Raw genomic sequence first — 27,875 nt, 5'->3', positions numbered from 1 at the left:
CATGGACTAGTTATAAATCAGAGACTCCCATGCCCCCTTCCTCAGGTTCGATTAATTTACTAGAGTGCCTCATAGAACTCAGGAAAACAGTTTACTTACTAGATTTCTGGCTAGTTATAAAGGAATACGATTTAGCAACAGCCAGAAGGAAGAGATGCATAGGGCAAAGTATGTGGGAAGGGGTGAGTCATTTCCATGCTCTCTCCAGGTACACCACCCCTCCACCACCTCCGAGTATTCACCAACTAGGAAGCTTTCTGAACTCTGTAATCCAGGAATTTTTATGGAGGCTTCAACACCTATGATTAAATTATTGGCCATTAGCGATCAAATCAATGTCCAGCTCTTCTCCCCTCCCAGTCGCTGATGGTGAGGTGAGGCTGAAAGTTCCAATCTTCTAATCACATCGTTGTTTCCCCTGGCAATCAGCTCCCATCTTTAGGAGCTTTTGGAAAGTTACTCATTAACATAAACTCAGAAGTGGTTGAAAGGGACTTGTTATGAATAATAACAAAAGACACACTTTCACCTTTATATGAATAGCTCCTAAGCTATTTATAGAAGTAATTAAAACAAAAGATGTCCCAATGCTCCTTAGATTTCAGGAGCCGTGTGCCAGGAATAGTAGATGAAGACCAAATATATATTTATTATAAATCACAATATCATGTGAGCCACTTACATAATTTTAGATTTTTTCACGGCACATTTTATTTAAACAGTAAAAAGAAACAGGTGAACTTAATTTTAGTAATATATTTTATTTAACTCAGTTTATCCAAAATATTATCACTTTAACACATAATCAAAACAAAAATATTAATGAGATCGTTTACGTTCTTTTTTGGTACTAAGTCTTACAGTACATCTCTTTTTGCACTAGGGGCTCCGAGGCCGCACATGGCTGGTGGCCGCTGAGCTGGAAAGCCTGAGCTGGAAAGCCGTAGGCTTGGGATCTTCCTTGCTGTAGCTGAGGCCATCAGATCTGTTAACTGCTGTATCCTAGTGCCTGGCACATAATGAGGCCCAGTGATCTGCCATATATGAGCTGGAGTGATCTCTCTGAGCCTCCTGGGACTGTTGTGAAGGTTAAATAAAATGAGGTATGTTAAATACCAGCTCAAAGACTGTCGTTGCTATCCTTACTTCCTCAAAGTCAATTGAAGGGCAGCCGGCCCAAGCTTCCTCTTGAGAGCTCTTCTCTAAAATTACAAAACGCAGGCTTGGATTCCAGAGCTGGCAGAGGCCCTGGGGGCAGGCTCTGAGACATAAAAGGAAAGAGCGGGAACGTTTATCTAATACACGCCCTTGCTTTCTTTGCCCCTTGACAGCTCGAGGCCCCGCCCACTACAACCCTGCCGGGCGCCCGGCGGAACTACAGCCCCCAGGATGCAGCGGAAGCGCAGGTGCTTACGTCATCGGCCTGGGACGTCCGCGCGGTGAAGGAGCGCGCTGAGACGCCTCTCCAGGCGTTCAGCAGGCGGACCCTGACCCATAAGGGGTGGTAGGTCCAACCAGCTGAGCTCGCAGTCCATCGACTCACCCAGGCCAGAGCAGCAAAACTGCGGCGGTTGGTGACGCGGTCATCCTCCCTCCTCCTCCCGCCTCTCTTCGGGGCGGCGCTCGCTGGTGACGTTGGGGCTATCATGGCCGCCGCGAGGCCGGGAAGGTGAAGGTGAGAGGGCGAGCGAGCCGCGGTGGTGGGGACCGGCCCGGCACAGCCTGATGAATCCTGAGCAACTCGGAGTGGGACGATGGAATGCTGGGCCCCCCGGGCTCTAAGTCCAGGCCGGCAGGCGTCCCCACGCTCTGACCGCGACGCCAGGCCCTCCTGAGAGGAGAGGGCGGGACTCGGGCTGGGGAACCCCTGAGACTCGTCGCCCCCGCCTTCCCAGGCTTCACGGCCACATTTCACCCCCTGCCCTTTCTCTATTCCTTATCCAGTCCTTTATATTAGCCAGCATTTACTCAGTACATGATAAGGGACCACGTTCATCACCGTAGCGCCCTGCCCTGACGTCCGCCACGTTGGGCACTTATTACACTCTGGTACAGTCGTCTATTTACTTTTTTTGACTTCAAACAGGAGGGTAAGCTCCTTGAGAGCAGGAACCTTTTTTTGTTTTTTGACTCATCCCTAACTCCAGCGCCTAGTGCACACTGAGAAGGCACATAAAATGCCAAATAATTAGCTGTTTGAATGCATGAAGCTAAAACTGCCTACTCCCCTCTCTTGTAGTCCTTCATTGCCCTATTTCTTTAATTTCTCTTATCTTCTCTCTTTTCCTCCTCCCAGAAAGGTCTCTTTATCGCCTTTCCCACCTCTTAGGCTGGAGTAAAGCTGCTCCACATAATTGAAAACAAGTGAGCTGTGGAGTCAAAGGGAGGTGATATCTCAGTTCTCAGCTTTGCCCTGTAACTAGCCCACAAATCTTTTAAGTACCCCAAGCCTCTCTTTGCACTATAGAATTGAGAATTAAGATCTTTTACAGCATTTGGCACGCATAGGCTTTCAGTAAATTCCACTTCTCTTCCTCATCCCTATCCTCCCATCTGTAGTCCTTAATTCCATAGTTCTGAAACCCAGTCTTTGCCTGCTCCGTCCTCTCACCCCTCTGGATTTGCCTTACCGGGTCCCCTCTTTCTTACCAGCACATGACTGACCAGCACGTGACTGAACACGTGTTTGTGCACACCCAGGATTGGCCTCACACCTGTGTTCTGTTTTTATCCAGGGCACTTCCCATATCAGTCTGAACCTCAATGAGTAAGCTTCCCTCAGGGATGAGTTTGTTTGGCTTTATACTTGATTAGACATGTTTTGCACACCGATTTTTTTTTTTTGTTTTTGGCTGCCTGTTGACATGTTCCTTTTTCTTTCCAAAGTTGGAATTGGTGGAGTCAGCACAATCAGTAGCCAACCTCAACCTGAGACAGGACAGAAGAGAGAACTCAAAATCTTTTCATCTTTTTGCCTCCAGCGATGTCCATGATGCCCACCCTGTGAAGATCTCTCACCATCCAAAAAGTAAGTGGTGGCTGTGGCATCTGGCACTCCGGATCTGGGTTGAGTGGAAAGGGGTGTGCTCTGTTAACCATCCACAAGTCTCTTGGACGGGGTCATCTTTGCACAGAGCTGGAGTTTTCCAACCTGTGTTAAAAAAAACTATCTCTTTCCTATTTCCATGGATGATTTCACTGGAGAGAGCCTGCTTAAAGGTTGACAGTTCAGAAAGTAGCTGGGATCTCTGGGCTCCCTGAAGAATCCATCTCTGTCTCCCTTGTTTGTTCTCTGTTTTGCTGGCTCCACCCTCCCGCTCTCTGCCCAGCAGAGATTGGCTCATTATCAGCTCTTCCAAGAGTCTGCTCTGTCCCCTTTACCCTGTATACTCTTTTGTTTCAATTTCTCAGCCTCTCTGTTCCAGTTGTGCCAGCAGACGATCCGTGGATTCATTTTATTTTCCGTGCTAGGAGTTGCTCTGCATAAACCCGGGTAAGGAGGTGGTGTGGATTCAGGGACTGTGCTTGGGATCCAAACACCTTGCAGTGAATTTTGCTACTGCTCTCCCTATACCCAAGACACCTTATACTCCTCAACTAATAGCCTGGGTTGATGCAAAGCTTTTCATTACCTTGGGGTTTCAGTTTAGCATTGGGTTTGGTTCTGGTCTGAGGTTAATATCTATTATTACTGTGTCCGCAGCAATTTTTTTGGGTTGAAATGGGAGCCTACCAGGACGAATGAGGCTTTTCTCAAAATGTGATCCTCAGGATTATAAAAACTTAGAAGAGTTTCTTCAGAGAAGTTTATGAAAGGCTGCATTAAGTACAGTGAAATTAGTGTCTTTGCAACAGGCCTTGCTTCCCCAAGCCTTTACTGTGCCCAAATGGAAAGGGATTATAGCATACAGTGTTTTAAAAATTGATTTTACATGTAAAACTGGGTGTACTGGAGGGCTATGGACCACACTTTGGGAAATACTGCCATAACTGTCTGCAACCATGACTTTCAAGAGTACGTTGCAGCACTCAGCTCAAAACATGCCACTTAGTGTACTGCTGATATTGGAGCTGGACTCTGGCCCAGCTATGTCTGGGTGACCCGCCCCACATGCCTGCGGTGAACCTTGCGGTAAAGTAGGGACTATCAGGGTTTTCCAGAGGAAGGACAGGAACCCAGCTGCCTCCCACCACTCTGGAAGGCTAGGAAGCCAGCAGGCGAAGCCCCAAGATAGTGAGGGCCTTATCTTGGCTTGTGTGCGTGTATTTTGCAACTTTGGTCCATTTACGCACCAAGCACCTCCAGCTTGCTCTTTGGAAGGATTAAATCCTGGAATCTGAAAAGGTTTGTTCAATTCTTGACTCACTGAGCTCCAAATATTAAAAGAGAAGCTTAGTCAAAAGCTGCTTTTCAAGAAAGAAGTAGATTATTCCAGGGATGGAAGGGTAAGAAGGTACTCTTCCCTTAAGAGGCATTTACTAACTCAAACCATGTCTCACATTTGTGGAGGAGGAAAGTAGAAATGGAAATAGGTCACTGCTCTCTGTCAGAGACTGGCTCTCTAGAAGCTCATAGACTAGACAAGGAGACAGAGTGCGGTAAAAAAAAAAAAAAAGAACACAAAGTCTGGTAAGGTAGTATGTCCACCACGGAGACATCAGGGAAAGCTTCATGGAGGGGGCGACACTAGAGTTGGGTCTAGAATGACAGTAGGAGTCAAATGGGAAAAAGGAAAGAATTCCACGCTGAAAGCAGCATGTATAGCACAATCATGAAATCTCAGCTTGGGAATTAACAGAGCCAAAGAAATCACAGAGGTTGGAGGCACTGGGGGTTCTGCGTGAGAGGTTCCACGTGAGAGGTTTGGGGCATGCAGCTGCACGTTGGGGAATAGTGAGAGCAGGTCAGCTTCTGGATAAGCGGAAGCCTCAGTAATGTTGAACCACTAAGCTTTAACTCGCGTGCATGCCTTCGAATCTTGCATTTACTGAACACTAACGCTTTTGGTTTCATATCCTTGGGCTTGCAAACAATGACCAGAACTTGAGAGCACTTGCTTCTAAAAGCCCAGCCGATCTCAAGGAAATTTGCTGCTTTCAAGCAAGTCACTTTTGGGACCGGGCAGACCTGTCTACTCCATCCTTATGGCAGCGGGTGGGGGAGTTTGTGGGTGTGTTGGTGGAGACTGGGTGTTATGATCTCGCTGGTGGAGTTTGTTGTCGCTTTATAATACCTAAAACTACCTTCGAGTTTGTACTGTGTCATCCTCAGTCTTCTCACGGTCTATGTGGTATCATGTTTGTTGTCCATACGAGGAAACCAAGGCTGTGCCATTAAGTAACTTGCTCAAGCTTATACAGCCCAGGAATAGTACAGGCACTTTTTGAACCCAGCTCTGTCTCCTTCCAGAATCTTGTCATCTACAAAACTACATCATGCCCCATCTCAGACCCCTTTTCTCCTTTTGGTGGCTCTCCTCTCCTGCTTGCGTGCATCCACTGCTTCTCTAAGAGTGTTGGGCCATTGTAAGCTTGATTTCAGTGCATTCTTCTGCTTTGGAGGAGCCAGTGTCCCTTCTCAGAGCTCTGCTGTCTTTCTTATTTAAGTCCTTGACATGTGGCCTCCCTGGTAAGAAAATTTCACTCACAGTTACGGCATTTTACTGAGGAGGAAGGTAGAAATGGACGCATAGTCACTTCGTTCTTTTATCTCCCCAGATATCATTAACATTGCAAAATAATTTGTGTGTCTAGGCAAAACATGTGGGTTCTCATTTCCCTGTGAGTCTCTCTGTCTTTCTGTCCACTCTTTGGGATGGTTAGTTTCTAAGAGCAAGTTTTGAATTATTATGCAAAGTTTACTTTCTCTAGATGTTCTTTCTGCTTCTCAGGAATTTGTTCAATACCCTTTGCCACGCTTTTAAAAGTTTCTCATACATGCTTACTCATGAGCCACGCCTTCTCCTTTCCCAGATGGAGAGAGCTTGGTGGGGTGGAGAGCTGATGATGCTGTGATTAGGGCTGCCTGAGAGGGAATGGCAGACAGGAATTTGCTGGGCGTTGGGGAGGGTGGAGCTTGGCACAGGCACACTGCACCTCATTCTTGGAGGGGCCTTTTTCCTTTGACTTCCCAGGATCTGAGGGCTCTGCTGGGAAAGTAGCTTTGCGCATGGTATCTCTCCGAGGCGTGGTACACTTCTGGGACCAGAGATTCTCAGCCACATTTGGGTGTCACCTTCTCCAGTATCTCTCTGCCCCTTTTGACTTTGACCAAAAGATCTCTAGGACTTTGGAGTCAAGTCTCACGCCCCCTAACATGTTCTTGCTATGTGAAAAAAACATAGGGTACAAAAGTGTGTGTGTGACTGAGAGCAAGAGGCCTACCCACACAGAAACGGGCTGTGATGGCCAATGTTAACTGCTTGTCATGAGATGGTGATGTCAGCGCAAGAACTTATAAACTTATAGAAAAATTTTACAAGTTTGTGAGAGTTTATTTGAGCCAAACTGAGGCCGTGCCTGGAAGTAAGACTGAGAACATGCTGCCTGAGAACGTGCTGTGGAGAGTGGCAGTTCTGCAGTGTTTTCTATGCATTTGGAATCAAGAGGGAACATGAGGGCGATTATGTGAAATCCAGTGATGGTAGATTAAAGAGGCAGAGAAAACAAAGCCGGGAAATTTCTGATAAAAAGTAAAATGGAGAGATTCGTGCTTTAACATTGGTGAATACAGAATAGTGAATGCAGATAGAACATGGACGAGATCATGTACCATCAAGAGGCTGATTCTGCCTGCTGAGGGTCTGGGAAAGGGTTACTCTGGCATCTCAAAGGCACCTTAACATAGTTGCCCGAGAACAAAAGGTTAAGGCAAAGATTAACCTTTTACTAAGGAATTTATAGGTCTGAGGTGTGACTGCCCATCTTGACCTGCCCAGTTAGGAATTTATCATCAGATTGTCCTGTGAGCTTACTCTCAGTCACTGAGCTTGTCAGCTATTACACATTCCCTTTTTTATTCACAGTGGGCTTATGGATTTTTTTGTTTTTTTACCTTTAGTTTCCACATTTTCTGCAGTGCGTACATTGATAATGAGAGAGACCAATAAATATTTTTAAGTAAATTGTAGACTACTTGAGAATCATCCCCCCATGCACACAAATTTGGAAACCAAAACCTGTTAGAAATTAGGGCCTTTGGGACCTGGACATCAGAGCGGCCATTGGAGGGTGTTGGGAGTCACTGATCTTGAGTGTCACCTGGCTTTTCACTGTTTTTAATATTTAGCGCTTTTTCTCAGGCAGGCGATAGGACATGAGATTTCTGTTATGCTTTTCTGCCTCAGACACAACGGAGGGCTTCTCTGTGTGTTACCTCGTGATTCTTCCCCCTCTCCAAGCTGGGGAAGGGAGGGCCTGTCACAGGCCCTCCAGCGCTAGGCCTGACCTTGGAGCCCTGCCTGGCTCCAGGGTCTGAATGCCTATGCTGTGACAAGGAGATTGGCCCAAGTGTCCTGAGAGGTCTTCTCCTGCTCTTGAGATACTGGTTCTTATTTCACGGCCCCTGATCTAGTCCTGGAGGGCCCCCTGTTCTCGATGGACCAGAAGGCTGGTCCCAGTTCCCCCCGCTGCACCCTGCCATATCCCTAGCAGAATGTCCTGAGCTTGGTGTTTCTGGGTTCACTTATACTGTCTTCTCTTGCAGCGCAATGTCACTGTTCTTCTCTCGATGCAACTCCATTGTCACAGTCAAGAAAGATAAGAGACACATGGCTGAGGTGAATGCTTCCCCACTCAAGCACTTTGTCACTGCCAAGAAGAAGATCAATGGCATTTTTGAGCAGCTGGGGGCCTACATCCAAGAGAGCGCCACCTTCCTCGAAGGTGAGTTAGGCAACCTGCTGAGCCAGGTCAACTCCTGTCACTTTTGGTATTTACGTGGCAGGATATGGGGGTACACAGATACAGCCCTGCTCTTGGGGAGCTCATACTCAGATGGGTTGTTACCTTCAGCAGTGCTCTGCTCTTGGAATCATGTGGAGTTGGGCTCCAGGGAGATTCACCAGGAAAACAAGGGACCTGTCATTTAAGAATTCTGTGCATTTCATTTCTTTTAATCTCGAGGGGTAGGTGAATCTTACCCCCATCTAAAAGACAAGCAAATTGAGGTTTTAAGAGTTGTTCGATACTTTGTAAGTGACACAGGGGTATTTTACTTAGATGAGTCTGACTTCAGAGCCCAGGTGTTTTCCTTGGCCTGGTTCTGGCTGCTTTAATACTGGGCCCTGTCTGACTGTTGGTTGTTCCTGACCAGGGTGTCCTCACTCTGATATTTTTAGACAGGACTATGAATAGGAAACTTGCATCACTGGCACCTTTTCCGTTAGTTACTAATTTCAGCCCAACCTGTTGTCCCTGCTCTATAAGCACAGAAGGACTGGTCCCCTGGGTCTTACTCGGTCTGAGTGCTAGCTCCAGCCACTGGCTTTCTCAGGCTCCCTCTCTAGAGGGCACACCCTGGCTCCAGGTCCTGGGATCGTCAGGAAAGACCCAGTAGCTGAGTCTCATCTGCCCTTCGTTTCCTCATTTATGAACGAGAAGCTCAGGCGAGACCAGGCATTTTCAAATTCTAGTCTGCAGAACCCTAGAAGTACAGCGGAAATGCTCTGGGGGCACACTCCTCTCCTTGCTCTGCTTTCCACTAGAGTGGCTTGGCTTCTGGTTGGTTTACATGTCATACTGCTACTTAAAAGGAGAGGAATATGTCTAGTACTATGATCTGAACATCTGTGTCCCCACAAATTCATATGGTGGAACCCTAAGGCCCAATGTACCGATGTTGGGGGCGGGGCCTCTGAGAGGTGATTAGGTGATGAGGGTGGCGCCCTCATGGATGAGATTTATGTTCTTATAAAAGAGACCCCATGAATTACTCTAGCCCCCTTCCACCAGCTGAGGATACACCGAGACATCTGCGAACTGGAAGAGGGCCCTCACCCATCCAGGCTAGCACCACGATCCGAGACTTCCAGCCACCAGAGCTGTGAGCAGTACGTTTCTGTTGTGTGTAAACCACCCAGTCTGCATACTTTGTTATAACAGCCTGGACAGACTAAGGCTAAGAAAGGACTGGCCGTGCCCTGCCTTTAGCACAGTGCTTGGTGGAAAAGAAGGTATTCCCTAAATATTTGTTAAATTTAAAAACCCCGATTTTAAAGGTATGAGATGGGTGGTTGAAATTATTCCAGTTCATTACTCACTCATTTAGCAGTAGCTCTGGTGTGCCTGGCACTGGGCTTACAGGGACAGGGCAGACCAGGCCACTGTCCTCTCTGAACCCACACTAATCCTCTGAGTCACTTACACAGATAGTGCTGTAGACAGACACGTACGTAATGAAGGTGTTTATGTGATGGCATCTGGAATGGGTGTTTTGATTTCTCTTTTTGTGAAAGTATGAGGCCTCTGCTATTGGGATGGAAGAGAAAGAGCTAGAGGGTTGATGTGTTTGGGATCGCCCTGGTACGGGGGGCACGGGGTAGTTACTGCCTCGGGACTGAGACTGTGTTGGCCTGCTGGCTGTTTCTTTTAAATGTAGCCAGCCACGCACTTGAGAGCCAGCTTTCTCTGAGGTGCATTCCAAAGGTGAGGCCCGCATGCTTATCTAAGGGAGGAATGTTGATGGGTCTGAGGCAGGGTGACCGTGGACATGGCGAGGCCTTGTTGGTTTAGTCACTTCCTGTCATGGCACCAGCTGTAAAGGAAACTCACTGGGCAGTCTCTGAAGTGTCACTTGTTGTGCTCCGGTTGCTGTGGGAATGTTCTCAGGGGGGGGCCTGTCAGCCCAGTGGTTCATAAGTGTCTTAGTCTGTTTGGGCTGCTATAATAGAAGTACCACAGACTGGTGGCTTGTAAACAACAGAAACTTCTTTCTCACAGTTCTGGAGGCTGGGAATAAGGTCAAGGCATCAGTGGGCTTGGTGTCTGGTAAGGGCTGACTGCCTAGACTGCTGTCTTTGCTCTAACCTGACATGTAACCACATGGCGGAAGGGGCTGGCTAGCTCTCCCAGGTCTCTTTTATAAAGGTACTAATCCCAATCATGAAGACTCCGCCATCATGACCTCCCGAAGGCCCTACCTCCCCGTATGTCACCATACCATGTACATCACGTGGAGGGATAGAAGCATTTAGTCCATTTTAGCAAGAGTGTGCTGAGGGGCCAAATTCCTATCTACCCTCCAGCCAGCTGCTGCACCTTCCTCGTGCAGGTACTAGATGGGATAGGGGCAAGATCTTGCTCAGTTGCTCCCATCTGTCATAATTTGTTAACCGTATGCCTATCAAGGGCACTGGGAAAAAAAACAATGCAGTGATCCCAATGTCTTCACTTAGCAAAACTTGGTGCTCCTGCTGAGCTCTGGGTACTGGGATCAGACAGTTTGGCCCTCACGTGGTAGATGATGTAGACAGGTAAGCTAGACAGTTACAGTTTGGGTAGTTAAGTGCTGAAATTGAGATGGGAGAAGTACAGGGTGCTTTTGGGAACACGGCCAAGGGGACCTGAATCAAGTTTGGGGGGTGGGGGGAGATCACAAAGGCTTCCTTGGTGCTATGCAGTCTACACTGGACCTGAGGCTAAGTGGGAATGAGCCAGAGGACCCCAAGGCTGAGCATTCATTCTCCAGAGTAGGGGCCGGGGGCAGCATTGAGCAAAAAGCCCAGAGTAATGAGGCAGCATGGCAACTGTGGGAATGTGGAGAGGTGGAATGTGAGGCAGCAGGATGGCAAGAGACCTGCTGGAGTAGGAGGCAGGACCAGGTCAGAAAGGGCTGCAGGAAGATGCACAGGGGCTCCGGAGCCAGACTGCCTGGTCCGTTTCCTGGCTCCGCCATTTACTAACTCTGGTAAATGACACCGTGTTTGAAAAGTGATCAGCGCCTGGCATGTAGTGAGAATTTTGTTAAGTAAAAAACATAAAGTAAATGATGGCAGTTAATATTTGCATATTCATCATGCAGCAGCCACCATTTTTAGCACTTTTGTTTTAATTCATTTAATCTTTGCGGTAGTTACATGAGGTAGGTACCGTTATCTCCATTTTAAGGGTGAAGAAACTAAGACCCAGAAAGGTTCATTTGCCTGAAGTTACAAAGCTAGAATGGGGTGAGAACTGGCATTCTGGAACCCAGATTGTCTTTCTCTTTTGAGAGTCATGTCCTTGACTGCTGCACTTCTGCCCCACAGCTGAGAGTCTGGACTGACGGGATCCTTGGTGGTGAACTCTGTCCCTTCCAGACCTGTGACTGGAACTCCTTAGACCAGGTATTGACCTATTTCAATCTTCATCTCCAGACACCTACAGGAATGCAGAACTGGACCCTGTTACAACAGAAGAACAGGTTCTGGACGTCAAAGGTTACCTGTCCAAAGTAAGAGGCATCAGTGAGGTGCTGGCCCGGCGGCACATGAAAGTAGCCTTTTTTGGCCGGTGAGTCATCGAAGCTCTCGCATCTTCTTTCTTCTTGACTGGGCATGAGAAAAGCGGGGAGGAAGGCACTTGGTATAGGTGACAGTCTGAGCACCCCAAGGTGCTCCTCTTTTTAAATTTTTACTTTTAGTCCAGGGACCTCGTATAAGTAGAGTTATACAGTATTTGTCTTTTTGTGATTGGCTTATTTCACTTAGCATCATGTCCTCAAGGTTCAGTAGCGTGCGTGAGAATCCCCTTCCTTTTTAAGGCTGAGTAATATTCCAATGTGTGTATCTACTACATCTTGTTTATCCATTCATCCATGATGGACACTTGAGTCGCCTCCACTTTTTGGTTATTGTGAATAGTGCTGCTGCGAACATGGGTGTGCAAACATCTTTTTGAGGCCCTACTTTCAGTTATTTTGGGTCTATACCTAGAAGTGGAATTGCTGGATCATATGGTAATACTGTTTTTAATTTTTGAGAAACCAATATATTTTCCACAGTGACTGCACCAGTCCATATCCCCACCAGCAGTGTGCAGGGTTCCAGTTTCTCCACACCCTCTCAACGCTTGTTTTTTGTAACTATTCTGATGGTTGTGAGGTGGTGCCTCATTGTAGTTTCGTTTCCTGTTTCCCTAGTGATAGTGATGATGAGCATCTTGTGCTGGTTGGAGATGTCTTTTTAAGTCCTTTCCCCATTTTTAAATAGGATTGTTTGGTTTTTCTGTTGTTCAGTTGTAGTTCTTTATATATTCTGGATACTTACCCCTTATGAGATAACACGATTCGTAAATATTTTCTCTCATTTTTTGGATTGCCTTTTTACTCTGATGACTGTGTTCTTTAAAACAGAAGTTTTTAATTTTGACACAGCCCGGTTTATCTATTTAGACCTTCGTTGCCTATACTTCTTGGTGTCATATCCAAGAAATTGCCAAATCCAGTGTCGTAAAGCATTCCCCTTTTTTCTTCTAAGAGTTTTACGGTTTTAGCCATTAGATCTCCTTGTTACACTTCGAGGTTCTGTAGGCCTCTCTGGAGTGTTTTTCATGCCACTTAGCAGTTCTCCAGTTCTCAGCAGACACTGACAGGTGTCCTGCAAATTCCACTCAGTTCTGACACTGTCTACCTGAGCATAGAGTCCGATCCCAAGGTAAAGGACTCAGTCCCACAACACTGCCTCCACTTTAGATGCCGTTTGGAAACCTGTGCTTCTGACAAACTGGCTACAAATCGGAGGCTCCCAGGACCCCCTCCTCAAGTTTGATTAATTTGCTAGAGCGGCTCACATAGCTCAGGGAGGCATTTACTTTCGCTTACCGGTTCATTGTAAAGGGCGTTGCTATATAGGACACAGATGAACTGTCAGGTGCAGAGGGGCACGGGGCGAACTTGGGAGAGGTCCTGAGTGCAGGAGCTCCTGTCCCAGGGAATGGGATGCATCCTCTCCAGGCGTGTGGATGCCTTCTTCACTCCTGAAACTCCTCAGATCTCGTTGGTCAAGTTTTTATGGGGCTTAATTTGCAGCCTTCTCCTTCCTCTTCCCAGAGATTGGTGGGTGGGGCCGAAGACCCCCACTCTCTAATCACTTGATCTTTTTGGTGCCCAGCCCACCGTGAGACTATCCAGGGAGCCCACTGTGAGTCACCTTATTAGCATAAACAGGTTTGCTCAAATGGGACCCCTTGTGAATGACAAAACATTCCCATCATTCAGGAAATTCCAAGGGTTTTAGGAGCTCTGTGCCGGGAACTAGGGACAAGGACCAAATATACCACAACATCTTAATAAAATCCCATTCGTGGGGAAAAAAGGCACCCAGACAGGTTGGGTATGGCACACAGTTGTAGCCTGAGGAGTCGTGCCTCTGGTGACCTTAGGTGTGGCCCTCTGCTCTTCTGAGCTGTCATTTCTTTATCTTCACCTCAGAGGTATGGTCCTAACCTCCGCTGAGCTAGTGGCCAGAGCAAGTGAGTCTGCTGGATAGAGCTGTTTTCAGGCACCAGAATGGAGAAAGCGGGCACAATAGGCAGAAGTGCTACTGTCTCTGTAGTTGCCAGTTACCAGCTGAGACGGACGAAGTGGGGCTTCATGTACAAGGTGGAGCATGACGGGAGAAGAGCAGCAAAATAGGCCTTTTCTGGGAACCAGGGACACAAGGGTCATTCAGTTGAGGTCACTTAGACTGAGGATGACACCCCTGGGGGTGTCAGTGGTTTAAAGTAGAAGGAGTGAGTCTCCTTCAGGGGCTTTCCGTAAGTGATGCTGTGAGGCTTACGGCTGGTGGCAGGCCCATTTAAGGACAGGTTAAGTGTCAGCGTACGGGCACTGCACTGTGTGAGCCCCTTGCAAGTTGGTTTATACTGAGAACCAGGAGCACATCACATGCCCAGGCCAGAGGTGTTTGTCCACCCATTTTCATAAACTCAGAGCACCCAGTCTGCCTGTCTGGGCACTGGTGTCACTGTCAAGAACAAGACTTTGGACTGCTAGGCTGGTAACTTGGTTGTGAAAGCCCTAAATGCAGATTTTGGTGATGTCACTGACAGCTGACATTTCCTCATAGGACAAGCAATGGGAAGAGCACCGTGATCAATGCCATGCTCTGGGACAAGGTTCTGCCCTCTGGGATCGGCCATACCACCAATTGCTTCCTGCGGGTAGAGGGCACAGATGGCCACGAGGCCTTCCTCCTCACGGAGGGCTCAGAGGAGAAGAGAAGCATCAAGGTGAGGGTGCTGTGGCAGGGACCGTGGTGGGACCATGCAGGGTGCAGCGTGCTGGCCGGCCTTTCAGTCTTGGGCACCAGTGTGTCCGTTGTGGGAGGACTAATGGCCCCTCTCAGGAGAGGGCAGTGCCTGTTGGCGGATGTGGGAAGCCTTGTTCCAGCCTAACTGTCGAGGAGGAGGTTCAAAACCCGGAGCACCGGGAGTCAGGAGTGCTCAGTCCTTGTGTACTGCCAGGTAGGCCGTCTGACTCTTCTCTTTGCAGTAAAGAGAGTACGTGCCTTGTTCTTTTTGGGGCTGTTGCCGGAGACGATGCCTGCATCTGCTCTGCGGTTCTGACAGCAGCTGGGGCCTGCATATATACCTTTCTGAGAGCCAGTCGCATTCTTGTTTGGGGCCAGTTGCTCATTTTGGTTCACAGAAAAGAAGAGTGAAGAGTAGTTGGTTGTTATTGGCAACTCCCAGCTCTCGATTTTTTATGTGCTAAATGGAGGAAAAGGAGTAGCAGATTGGGCAGCAGTCTCAGGCCACTGCGCCATGCCAGGCAGCACAGGAACTCTGGCTGGTGACTCGTCCTCAGCCCTGAGCTTTCTTTCCCTCCTCCCCAGACTGTGAACCAGCTGGCCCATGCCCTCCACCAGGATGAGCAGCTGCATGCCGGCAGCCTGGTGAGTGTGATGTGGCCCAACTCCAAGTGCCCACTGCTGAAGGATGACCTCGTGCTGATGGACAGGTAAGAGGAAAAGTGCCCCTTTAGGAGGTCCAAAGAGAGAGGGCACCGAGTGTTCCATTTCTGGATCATCCAGGCCAGCATCCCCTGGTCCTGTGGTTGCTCTGTGTATGTGTTACTGCTTTTGGTGAAGCTGCCTTCACCAAATAATGGATTTCCTGCCTCTTGGATTTACTCCAGGCTCTGGTTGCTGTACTCATTGGCATCAGTGCCCTGAAGATGTCCCAGTGATGGTCTGTAAAGAGGGATAGGAGGGGTGGTTAAAGCCTCAACTTAATGTTGGTATGTATGTGAGGGTGGGGTCCGCATTGTGCTTTATTTCTGCAGAAAGAGCACTTTATTTTGCTCCTGCTTTGTGGACAGGTTACAACTATACCAAGAAATATGGTACTGTAGTGCTTATTGGATTCACATTATATAAAACTTCACCTTAATGGTTTGTCCTCAGTAAAATTATAAACCATTGTTTTTTTATGAATGCAGTAGATGCATGTGGCAGAAAATACATTTTCACATAATCTGGAATATTATGAAATGATAAGTAACAATCCCTCTAATAGGGATGAATTCTCTCCTCTGTGGCTGTCTCCTCCTTTGCCTGCCTGCCACAGATCTGTCAAAGCAAGGAGAATAGGATCCATGGTCTGTGTGCCTGATGTTGGTTTACTCCTGTCACCTCTAGCCCTGGTATTGATGTCACCACAGAGCTGGACAGTTGGATTGACAAATTTTGCCTGGACGCTGATGTGTTCGTGCTGGTGGCCAACTCGGAGTCGACGCTGATGCAGACGGTAACCCCTCCTCCACCTGCTCCTGCACTCCCAGGGCCTCGGCTGGCTCTGCCCCTCCTCCACTGAGGTCTTTACTCTCGTCCAGGAAAAGCAATTCTTCCACAAGGTGAGCGAGCGCCTGTCCCGCCCCAACATCTTCATCTTGAACAACCGCTGGGATGCATCTGCCTCGGAGCCTGAGTACATGGAGGAGGTCAGTGCCTCTTTATTCAGCAGTTTGGGGACCATCACCCCGTGTATCTACCTAGGATGCCTTTGTGCACAGCCAGGCCTCTAGCTCTGTCTGCTGAAGGAATTTCATCACCAAAGATTTCCTGGGGTCACTGTGGGGTCTTCTGTAGCTTTAAATACACTCCCTTCACTTCTTTCATTCACTTTCCTGGATCCCTCCACGCCAGAAGTTTTCATCCAGGTCCAAAAAGCATCCCCATGACATGAGCTGCACCCTTGTTTGGGGCCAGTGCTCAGTTCAGTTCTTAAAAAATCAGTCATCATAGAACAGGCTCAGCTTTAGGAAGACATCTAAGCAGCTTAAAAGAGGAATGAAGAATAATTGGTTCATGCATGAAATGAAAGAAAAAGGAGTAACAGATTGGTAATGTGAGATGATGAAGTGTGCAGTCAGCCAGGCTAACATTGAGCAGTGTGACTTTGCTAAATTCCTTAACCCTTCTGGTAAATTCTTCACTGGTGAGATGGATGTAATAGTTATAGCGAGGATGAACTCTCTTAACATTGAGAAAAGTGCCTGGCATGTGGCAGGTGTGTCCACAAGAGGCTGTTACCATTTTTAAATTCTAGCAGTAGAACCGTAAGACTTCAGCACTAGACAGGATTGGGTGGTGGTACCAGCCATTTCTTAAGCAAGGTCCTGGAGGACTCGGCTTGTCAGCATAGAGCTCAGCTTTAGGTTTCTCAACCCCCCAGTTCCTTTCTTTCTGGGGCACCAAAGTGACACTGTGTAGGCTCTAACAAGAGGCAGTTTGGGACATGTTTTAGCATTAATGCTTACATATGCGTAAAATATCTTTGGTAGGCCATACCCCAAGAAACTCTCACGACCGTATTAGTTCTGAGGAGTTTGGTATCTAGAGAACAGAGGTGGTGAGAGATGGTTCACTGTGTGTGTGTTTGTACCTTTTGAATCCTGAACTGTGTGACTATATTGCCTGTTTTTTGGAAAAGAGATAGTTGGGGGCTGTCGGCTCCCATCGGCCCACCCGCTCCACCTGGTCACATACAGCCATCTGCTTGGGCTCCAGGTGCGGCGGCAGCACATGGAGCGTTGTACCAGCTTCCTGGTGGATGAGCTGGGCGTGGTGGATCGAGGCCAGGCTGGAGACCGCATCTTCTTTGTGTCTGCCAAGGAGGCGCTTAACGCCAGGATCCAGAAGGCCCAGGGCATGCCCGAAGGAGGTAACGATGGAACAAATTTCCTCCTTTCCCTGGTGTTTGAGACGTTTGGGCTTGCGTAAGTCAGCCGGTAGAAAGTAGTTCTGAGACTGAGACGGTGAGAAGAGCCTCGAGTGAGGAGCTCTTTGCCTCGTGGCCAGAGTTTAGCCAAGTGTCCAGTCGGCTTGGCTTTGTGAGTTTTCACCATTTTCCTGTGCGGCCGAGTGATTTCTGGGCTAATGCTGTGCAATTCTCCTAGGGGGCGCTCTTGCAGAAGGCTTTCAAGTGAGGATGCTTGAGTTTCAGAATTTTGAGAGGAGATTTGAGGTAAGTCCCTTGATTCTGGTATCTGGTGATTCTGGGCCTCCCCACCTATCACATGGCCATGTCCCTTGTTAGTAAAAGCCAGAGCCCGGTCCTTGGCTGGTGGCCTCCCTCAGCAACCACCTCTTACCTGTTCAAGGAGTGCATCTCTCAGTCTGCGGTAAAGACCAAATTTGAGCAGCACACCGTCCGGGCCAAGCAGATTGCAGAGGCAGTCCGCCTCATCATGGACTCTCTGCACATCGCGGCTCAGGAGCAGCGGTAAGAACCTGGGACCTCGGACAGGTGTGGGGCAGCGCTGGGAGGTGGTCTCACTCCCTGCCTGGAGACGAGGCCCCAGGGTTCAGAGTCACTCTGCCTGCTCCTTAGAGAGAACCATGGTCACGAGTTTGGTGTGTAGTCCTATCCTTTTTACATAAATCCTGAAGAACATGCAGTGTTGCTTTGTGTGCCTTTACGTGTGCAGATACGGCATCGCGCTGTGTTCCGGCACCAGGCCCTTCTTTCCACTCAGCGTCGTTCTTGCCCTCGTCCTTGCTGATGCATGTTTATGACTATTAACTAGTCGAGTATTCCGTTGTGACCAGACCTCATTTTCCCACTGATTTTCAGATTTCATTTTTTATCTTTAGCAAACCCTCCTGCAGCGGATACCAGTTCACGTGTCTCCTCCCACACATTTGTACGAGTCTTTCTGGGATTAATTCCTGGAGGTGGGATTGTCCCATTTTAGGGTACATGCATTTTCAGTGTTATCTAGTGTGCTTTGTTGCTTTCTGAAACATCTAAACCCATCCATGGTCGCCGCAGCAGCGCGTGCTGGAACTCCCATTTCCCCAGCTCTCGCCGGCGCTCGACACTTGGTGATTTTTGCCAGGCTTCCTTTTTTCCCCCCTCAGCTTGGTGGTTTCCTCTGTTGATGTGCTTCCTACCTTCCTCCCACAGTTTCAGTCCCTTTCATCTACCCCAAAACAAAGGTAGTGAAAGGAGAGGATTGTTGGGGTTCTGAGCTCCTTTCGTAGTTAGGGAACAGAAACCAAAACAATCTCTGGATGAGACAGTCAAGAAGTCGATAGAAAGGAAGGCGAAGAAAGGAGAAGGGGGAGTTACTAGAGGCTGGACACACACACCCACCCCATTGACTCTCCTGGAGAAGAGCCGTAGACACCCGGAAGTCCAGGTCCTGAAGGGAGGAGGTCAGGGAAGGAGGCCACCTCTTTCTTTGTAGAGTGGGGACCCCCCGCCCCCACTGCAGGGGCAGCAGCTTCACAGACCAGGGCCGCTTTCACCATGGTGTGCAATGTACAGAAGGAAGCCCTCTTCACGGGGTTCCTGGCATAGCTGACCCCTCGGGCACTTTTGCCAGGCTTCTTGGTGGAGAGTATGATCTCTTTCATTTCCCCTGATCACTAGTGACGTTGAGCATTTTTTTTATGTTAATTGGTAAAATTTGTTCTAAACCCCTGAAGTCACCCTCCCTGCAGTCCACCGTCTCTGAGGTTACCCTCATATCTTCCAAACGGGAGACCTAAGAGTGAGTGGTGTGCGCCATCTCTCCCTCATCCCTGGGAGGGGAGGAGCATACCTCTGGGTGTGTGCATGAAACTGCCAAGGCCTCCTGGCCTCGCCATGGCCAGGATCACAGCTGGGGCCCCACAAGCCTAGTACCCCCTCTTGCTGCCCTGCTTAGTCCGGCGGAGACCTAGATCTTATGAGCGGCACCTTCTCTCAGGGTTTACTGCCTAGAGACGCGTGAAGAACGGCAAGAGAGGCTGAGATTTATCGATAAACAGCTGGAGCTCTTGGCGCAAGATTACAAACTGCGAATTAAGCAGATTACGGAAGAAGTCGAAAGGCAGGTGAGAGACGGGGAGGAGGCGCTCTGGGGAGATTCGGACTCAGTAGAGCCCAGGGTGCTGGCAAAATGAAAAAGCAGACCTCATCTTAGGGGGCTTCTCAGCCTTCCAGGGGGAAACCGGGGCCCTGGCGCAAGAATGCAGAGTCTCCCCTGGGTTCGCTGTTCAGTTTTGTGACCCTGGGCAAGTTTCTTTCCTCTAGACTCCCTTCTCCAGATCTTAGATGAGCCTTTGGTCAGCCAGTCTCTTACGTCCCTTCTACCTCAAGAGCTTTAATGCTATGGGTGAGCGGAAGAAACCGCTGTTTGCGGCATACAGTGTGTCAGGATCTGTGAGACGCAGTCCCAGTGCTGCAGATTGGAACCACATTCTCGCGTGATGCTCAGCAGCGTGCTTCCTTCTGTAGGTGTCGACGGCGATGGCCGAGGAGATCAGGCGCCTCTCTGTGCTGGTGGACGAGTACCAGATGGACTTCCACCCTTCTCCAGTAGTCCTCAAGGTTTACAAGAACGTGAGTCCTTAAGCAGCAGGCGCTCTGTGCGGGGCCTACCTTTGTTCTTTGTGGCTACTGAGTGGCGTCAACAGGCAGTGATTCAGCTCCTGCTGGTCTGTGTCAGGGCCCCTCGGCCAGGAAGATGAGACCCAGGCCTCACTCAGCTTTCCATGGTCACCTGGTGGGCATGGGCCGGCCAGCCTCAGGTCTCCTTGTCCTTGGCTTCCCAGAAGGGACTCCTGATGAGGGGTGCTGCTTCTCTCAGCTCTGATATTTGGTTGCAGGAACTGCACCGCCATATAGAGGAAGGACTGGGCCGAAATATGTCCGACCGCTGCTCCACAGCCATCACCAGCTCTCTGCAAACCATGCAGCAGGAGATGATAGGTCAGCGCCGCAGGGGAACTTGGGACCTGGGCTCTCGGCTGCTCAGAGCTCAGCTTCAGAGGCCAGGCTACAGAAATAATGACCTTTTCTTATCTTTGACTCTTACAATGAGTCAGCTTGATAACCTTCAAGCTCTAGGTGTACGTCATGAGTTCATTCCACACCTAGGCTCCGGAGCTGTCCTGTGTTACCACAGGACTGTCACAGGCTGAGAGTTTGGCCTGCTCCTTAATCCACATGAGCCATAAATGTTAGCAGGGATGGAACCTGGGTCTGCTTACCTGGGAGAGCTGGCCTGCTGCCTCGACCGCGGCTACTCCCTGCCCCACAGTCTACTTGTCTGGTTTCGAGGCAGAGCCATCAGCGTCCCTGGCCGTAGCTGGCTTGGCCTTGTTGTGAGGCTTGGCACTGGCGTGGCACGTGGTGGAGCTCATGGACTTTCTCATTTCTCTTCCTGACAGACGGCTTGAAACCCCTCCTTCCGGCATCTGTGCGGAGTCAGATGGACGTGCTCGTCCCTCGGCAGTGCTTCTCCCTTAGCTACGACCTGAACTGTGACAAGTTGTGTGCTGACTTTCAGGAGGACATTGAGTTCCATTTTTCTCTCGGGTGGACCATGCTGGTCAATAGGTTCCTGGGCCCCAAGAATAGCCGCCGGGCCTTGATGGGCTACAATGACCAGGCAAGCAAAGTCCCTCACCTGTGGGCAGCGCAGAGGTTAGTCTGCGCCCTGCCTCCAGACACACGAACTGTTCTGGAAGGGATTCCCTGAGGTCAACAGCTGGGGCACGTGTGCCACCCACAGTATACCACGGTCAAAGTTTCTGCCACAAATCAACCTAGCTTTATCCTAAGCGCTAACATTAGTGAAATTGTAAACACTAGCTGTATTTTTTTGTAACACATTAAAGTAACTGTTAGTACTATTAAATTACATTAAAGTAAGTGCTATGAAGTAACTGTCATGTAACTACCAAACGTAGATGGCCTATAAAACATCTACCTACAGGCCGCTGTTTTAACGTTTAGATTTTACAGCACCTGGCTGTTTACTACTTGAATTATTGCTCATACTGTTCCTGGTACATATCCCACACTTTGGGGAATTATGCTGAAGCATTCCACGGTGGCCGCTGTCACATGATGGCCACCTTTGAGCTGGCAGGTCATTATGAAACTTAAATCCTCTGCAACTTGTGAAGCTCATTTTCTCTTTTGGAAATTGAAGAGCCACCTCTGTCCCTGATCCAGACCCCTTAGCCTCGAGGGTCGCTGAGGGTTTCATTGAATGAGCCCCATTCTTCTTACCCTTCTCCTCATTTATCTCCTCAGGTTCAGCGTCCTGTCCCTCTGACACCAGCCAACCCCAGCATGCCACCCCTGCCTCAGGGCTCCCTCACCCAAGAAGAACTCATGGTTTCCATGGTCACTGGCCTGGCCTCTCTGACGTCTAGGACCTCCATGGGCATTCTCGTTGTTGGAGGAGTGGTCAGTGACAAGCCTAGCTTGGGTGGGGGTTGGGGAGGACAGGTGGGTGGGGACTGGGGCACAGATCTGGGGATCGTCCCTATGTCGCTCCAGCATTTCTCAATGCGCACAGCATTTGCAGCCTTAGCCATTTGACGTATTTATTGACTTAAATCTTGCTTAACTAACATGACATTTAGATAGCACCATTTCCAGGTGAGGAAAGTCTGTAGTTGGCTGGCAAAGATTCATACAGAGGATTTGAGCTCTTGCCCCATTTGACTCCAAAGCCATGTGCTTTCCCCTGTAGGGCCTATACTACATGTTGAGAAGGGAAGTGACCTGAGAAATTGACAAACTTGGCTTCTAGAAAGGTGAACGTGAACCAGGAGTAAAACTTTTAATGGTTTCAGACAAAAGAGGGCAGGCTGGGGCCTTGAACCCTTGTCTCTCCATCTCTTGGTTTTATGGCCTTTTCTACCCTAGGCCTTGAAATTACAGACTGTCTTTCTTGATAACTAGAGTGTTTCCCATGTCCTGACCTAAAATAGATTGCAGCCAGAATAATTTATACCTTGAATTTTCTTGATGATGTGGGCAAATTCTGTCATGGACATTTGACTTATAGAGCGCTGACAGACTATAACTGTGACCAGACCGTCAGGTCCTGCATTCTCAGCCTGTGAGACTCAGCAGAGACAGCCGAGGCCCCTCTTTCTCCCTGCCTGCAGAAGGTTCTTTCGTAGAGGTGACGTGGCAGAGGGTCACTGACTGAAATGCTGACAGTTGACGATTATGTAACCTTTTTACAATATCTCACTTTACCTAAACCTTATGAATTGCGTGGAGACTGTTATGCTGGGTTTGTGAGGAAGTAGATGTACAGAAACTCATCCAAGGTCACACAGCCACGATGGCAGGCAGTACTAGAACCTCGATTTCTGTCTCCAAGTCCAGGGCTGTTTGAATGTAGCCACACTGCCTTGAAGTAAAATATTACAAACCAGACCAAAAGAAGCCGTCTGCTGAGGACCGGTGTATAGGATTCACCTTCTCAGTGTCATCAGTGCATTTATCTTGAGGAAGTCTGTACCTGGACCTGTGTTTCTGGCCCTGATACCCGCATTTCCCACTTCTCACAAGCAACGTGCACAAACACTAGTGGAAACATTAAATTTCTCTCTCTGGTTTTTTTTTTTTTTTTTTTTTTTAGGCGAGGCAACCCTTGGTTGACCTCACAGATTGCAAGGACCTTGTCAGCTTACAATCTCTTTATTTTTTTATTTTTGACGCCTACAGCACCCGGTCTTCCTAGGTGGTCTCTCATCCAAGTACTAACCGGGCCCGACCCTGCTTAGCTTCCGAGATCAGACAGGATCGGGCTTGTTCAGAGTAGCCTGGCTGTAGACAAGTTTTCCTCATTTTTAAACTACAGACAGTCCTTGCCTTCTGGCCTCAGTGGGATTGGAAGAGATGTTGAAAGAGGTGTTCCGAGTCGAAATACAAAGGCTCGTCGAATGGGGCTGTTGCAGCATTCCTGGCAGCGACTGGACTTGCCGAGAGGATGGGCGGTGGGAGGCAGAGGGCTGTGCCGCTGACCGCTGTGCCTCTGCAGGTGTGGAAGGCGGTAGGCTGGCGCCTCATCGCCCTCTCCTTCGGGCTCTATGGCCTCCTTTATGTCTACGAGCGGCTGACCTGGACCACCAAGGCCAAGGAGAGGGCCTTCAAACGCCAGTTTGTAGAATATGCCAGTGAGAAGCTTCAGCTCATCATCAGCTACACTGGCTCCAACTGCAGCCACCAAGTCCAGCAGTGAGTGTCCCATCAGTTTTGTGGGGCCAGCGCCGGCTCCCACAGTTCAAGACTTCTCTCTGGGTTTCCTTCTAACCTCAGTGTCGGAACCATTGGGTCCTAAGCATTTTCTGACCCTGACTTTCAGCCATGCATTGCTTCCTTGAGGCCAGGAATGGGGAGAGCCATCTCTCCAGGGACACCTATGTCCTTGATTGGCACCAAGTGGCTGTCTGGTCCCCTAAGGAAGGAGGATGGGGTACACAAGTGACATTACTTGTAGGATCTTTTTAAAGGTTGCTTTGAAGGGCTTGGATTGTGGATGAAGCTTTGTTGTTCTAAGTCGCAGCCCGTTCTCCATGGTATATCTTGGGTGGGAATGGATCCTTGAGCTGGTAGACAGGGATGACGTGCTAGCTGCTGTGTCGCAGGCCCTTTGCTAGGCATTTTGCACCTAATTTTTCGTATTCTCCTCTAACCCTTTAGAAGTAGACTTTTTTCCCCCTTGGCATCTGCTTTTTTAAAATAGAGAAATAGAGATTTAATAGATTTAAGAGTAGTCACTTTTCTCCTGTCTGCTGATTGGCAGCAGAGCCAAGATCTGTGTTCTGGTCCTTTGTGCCCAAACTTGAGCGTGCTGCTCTCTGCCTGGTTCTCACACACAAGTGATGCCAAGTGTGTGCAGGGGTCGTGATGTAAGTGGTCTCAGTAGGGGGTGGGGGAGATTCTGCCAAACCAGGACTGGTGAGGGGCAGAGCCACCAGCAGGTGACAGATGGGCCCAGCTGCTGCTTTGCTCATGGTGGGTCAGATTTAGCTCCCAGCAGTGTTCTGCAAAACAGCCACATAACCTGGTTGGTCCTAACTCTCTTCTCAGGGAACTGTCTGGGACTTTTGCTCATTTGTGCCAGCAAGTCGATGTCACCCGGGAGAACCTGGAGCAGGAAATTGCTGCTATGAATGAGAAAATTGAAGTTCTTGACTCACTTCAGAGCAAAGCGAAGTTGCTCAGGTAAGCGTGACCTGGGTGGTGGGAGGTGGTTGGCTTGTGTGCGGTGCAGGCACATTGGGAGCTTCGCTGCTTGTCTGTGTCTTGGGCGTGGACACAAACCTCTCTGGTCGGGATTTAGCTCACTCATGTGTTAAAAGTCAGCTGAGCACCTGCCGGGTGCCAGATACGGTGCCGGTGCTGGAGGCCAAGTAAGATGCAGTCACTGCCCTCCGGGCTCTTACAGTTAGGGCCGCGGTGGCTGCAGAAGAAACAAACAGCGTGGGACTGTGAGGTTACAGCTCACTGGCACCTTTTCCTTAACTGCAGCATCTTAGGCACTTGACATGAACTGTTCCACTCAACCTTCAACATCCTTTCAGGGCTGATCATCATTTCCATATTATAAAAAGGAAAATTGGGGCCTACAGAGGTTAAATAACTTGTTCAGAATCTCACCGCAAATGGTCAAGCTACGAGTAGAAGAATCCGGGTGTCCTCTGTCACTGCACGTTGATTGTCCTTTATTGTCTGCTGTGCGTCGGGTTAGACCCAGCATACATATCTTACTCCACTTCTCTTTGAGCCCAGGGAGTGGGGCATGTTAGCATTTTTATCCACAGGGAAGCTAGTGAGGTACAAGCAACCGGCAAAGCCCAGATTGGAACCCAGATTTGCACAGAGTCTCTGTTGAAAGTCAGAGTTTGCTCGAGAGAGTATTGATCTAAAGAGTCAGGATCAGGAGTCCTGGGTTCTGGTCCAGGCACTCGTGTTCGGCAAATCACTGAGCTTTCTTTCCTGTGTCATTGTTTTCATCTGTAAAATGAAGTCAGATTTCATGACACAGCCACAGAGCCGAATGTAAAAATACTCTGCAAAAAGTCTCGGCCCACTCAGCTCGAGATAACATCAGCACGTGGGGACCCTGTGCTTCCTGCCCCCGCTCCTGACGTCAGCACCCCAGGGGAGCTGCATCAGAGGGCACCGCTCCAGCCCCCTCAGCAGATAAATGGACTTCCCCTTCCCCACTGCGACGCGCCTCCCGCCCACCACTCTAGGCAGACATTTTTCTAGGGACATTGCTCCTCCCCTAGGAACTCTCAGGGTGTGTGTGGGAGGGTGTCTGCTGCTTGTCAGCCACTGGGACAGTGAACCTGAAATGGGACAGGCAGGAAAACTGAGTTCCTGCCAGTTCAGGGTGGTCTCAGGGCAAAGCAGACATGGCTCGATGGTCAGAAAATCCTGCCTTTCGTCGGCCTGTAGGAAGTGGTTTCACCTCTTTGGGCCTCACTTTATCAGTTATTACTACTACAAAAATCACCATTTCTCTGCAGGAATAAAGGGGGCTGGATGGACAGTGAACTCAACATGTTCATGCACCAGTACCTGCAGCCCAGCAGATAGTGGGCAGCCTGGAGCCAGAGCCTGCCTGGAGAAGGGGCGGTGCTGCCAGCCGCGTGGGACTCCGCCAGGGCCACGTGCAGCTCCCGTCCGTTGCTGCCGCTGTGAGAATGAAAGCACCCACTGTCTCGTACCGTTTTGAGCCCTTCAACACTAGTTACTTTCCCCACTCCTCCTGCAGGAAGATTTTCGGCTCGTGTCCCTGAAGGAGACTTTTTTTTTTTCCTAACGACAACTGTGGACAGCATGGTACCGAGGAGTTAAGTCTTCTCTTTGCTTTGTCAGGTTCACTTGATAGTCATTTGAGTACTCGATAAGGCCTTGGATCTCCTAGCACTGCGGAATGCCTGCCAGAAGCCTCTCAGGGTACGAGGCAGGCAGCTTCCCCTGCGGCCAACACGAATCTGGACCCGAGCACGTGCGCGTGCCTCGTGCCCCAGCACACCTGCCAGAAGGGCCACCTTCGGGGATGGTTGGGTTTTCTTCCCAGATTGTATCAGCAGTAGTTCCATCCCAGAAGGTCTTGTGGCTTGTGTGTCCGGTCCTTCAGCTTTCCTGCTTTGTCCCACGTGCAGAGCCTTTCAGACACGTCTGGGGGCTCAGTACGGACACTTTGGGTTATAGGTGAGGTGGGCCCTGTGCCGCGAGAGGGAGGAAAGATGCTGCAGAGGCAACTGGAGCAGTGAGAAGAGCTGAGGGGAGCTGGCGTGCAAGGGTTGTGTCCCTGTCCCATGCCTGTGCTGTCCGAGGGGCAGCTGTTACCATGACGACGAGGGAGGTCCCTCCCTTCTCTTCATTGTGGCCCTTGTTCTAGTTTCGGTCCTTGGCTTGTGTAGTTTGGTTTTATTATTGGTGAAGGACGGCTCGGTCCAGGTTGTTAAAGAATGTAGTAGAAGGAAAGATGAGGAAGGAAGGGGACTTTGGCAGCAGGCTGAGGAGTGGGCCCCACTCAGGATGGCTGGAGAATGCGGAGTTGACGCAGACCTGTGCCCTGCACGTGACCTCTCTGAGGGGCTCGGGAGCTCTGAGAACACACCCCACTAGTTCGATTGCATCCTTGCTACGCCCCTTAAGAGACATGTCCCCACCCCCACCTTGGCTGAAGCTGCCCTTGGCCACCAGTCCTTTGGACTAAGCCTGTAGTGCTAGTGATGCTGCAGTTTGCCAAGAGACAATGTGGGAACCCCAGGACCCGACCTCCCACCTTCCCCAATCTCCAAAGCCTCTGACTGATACCCATGTGGCCTCCTGTTGACTTTCAGAACTGTTTCCTGTGGTTGATTTGAGGGATCGTTACTGGTTGAAGTGGAGGAAGGTTCCTGTCTCCAGTGTTAACTGGGGCGTGCAGCTTTTGGGTGGCAACCTTTGCAGTGCAAGTCAGAGAACATGCTAGATCCCAGCAGCACCTCTCCCAGAAAGGCGGGGCTCAGAGCTGGGGTTTATCCTGCTCTATTGAATCCACCGCTCTCCGGCTTCGGGGATGTGAGTTGGTGGCCTCTGCTCTCTAGCGGGTGGCTGCGTAGGTGCATCCTCTCCCGGTACCTGCTGGTTCTCCAAACCCTCAGTCTGCCCTGTTTTGTGGAACAAAATGATGGACTTTGCCAGGGCTGGCATGCAGTTGGATGACTTTCTGAGCAGTTTACCAGGCCTGGGAGGTGGTCACCTCACAGTGTGCCAGAGAAGTCAGTGTCACACAATTCCAATGAATTTTGTGCTTTTGAGGGGAAAAAATCATTTAGAATAACTGAACATGAATTTTTTTGATTGTAGCTCCTGGGCAATGAATGAAATTTTGAGCTGCTTATGCAATAAGTAGGATGCAATGTATACCACTGAGAGAGAGGCTCTTTCTGAAAGAGCTGTGGCAGAAAACACTTTTATTTAATGCTGCTGACTTTGTTCTGTTTTTATGTTCACTTGCTGGAGAGCAAGACACGCTTGACACAGCGAGTTTTTTCTCTGATGTATTTAAGGTGATGTATTTGCCTGAATTACTCCTGTATCATTGCCGATAATATTGGAAACTAAAATAAAACTAGTTGGAAACCCTT

The 27,875-nt window shown here is 49.3% G+C and overlaps 1 protein-coding gene and 1 pseudogene across 3 annotated transcripts; one reads left to right on the top strand and one right to left on the bottom strand.

The window, feature by feature from the left end:
* The first annotated feature begins 1,427 nt into the window (after positions 1 to 1,427).
* MFN2 (mitofusin 2) lies at positions 1,428 to 27,875 on the top strand. Of its 3 annotated transcripts, XM_023532615.1 has the most exons (20): positions 1,428 to 1,675; positions 2,887 to 3,028; positions 3,412 to 3,493; positions 7,706 to 7,884; positions 11,355 to 11,490; positions 14,046 to 14,208; positions 14,814 to 14,938; positions 15,618 to 15,726; positions 15,812 to 15,919; positions 16,989 to 17,142; positions 17,378 to 17,445; positions 17,582 to 17,703; positions 19,175 to 19,301; positions 19,705 to 19,809; positions 20,076 to 20,178; positions 20,640 to 20,860; positions 21,511 to 21,666; positions 23,261 to 23,457; positions 24,313 to 24,447; positions 25,758 to 27,875. In XM_023532615.1, exons 4-20 carry the CDS (start codon positions 7,710 to 7,712, stop codon positions 25,825 to 25,827), a joined length of 2,274 nt encoding a protein of 757 aa, XP_023388383.1. In that variant the 5' UTR covers positions 1,428 to 1,675; positions 2,887 to 3,028; positions 3,412 to 3,493; positions 7,706 to 7,709; the 3' UTR covers positions 25,828 to 27,875. The 3 variants fall into 3 exon arrangements, with proteins under 3 accessions (XP_023388383.1, XP_011361826.1, XP_023388382.1); XM_011363524.2 differs by lacking the exon at positions 3,412 to 3,493 and having other exon boundaries at positions 1,429 to 1,675; XM_023532614.1 differs by lacking the exons at positions 1,428 to 1,675; positions 3,412 to 3,493 and adding an exon at positions 1,883 to 2,049.
* Positions 22,936 to 23,054, bottom strand: LOC111742124 (annotated as a pseudogene).

This window comes from Pteropus vampyrus, unplaced genomic scaffold (genome assembly GCF_000151845.1).
Source record: "Pteropus vampyrus isolate Shadow unplaced genomic scaffold, Pvam_2.0 Scaffold86, whole genome shotgun sequence".
Lineage (NCBI taxonomy): Eukaryota > Metazoa > Chordata > Mammalia > Chiroptera > Pteropodidae > Pteropus > Pteropus vampyrus.
This window is presented reverse-complemented; position numbering and strand designations above follow the sequence as displayed.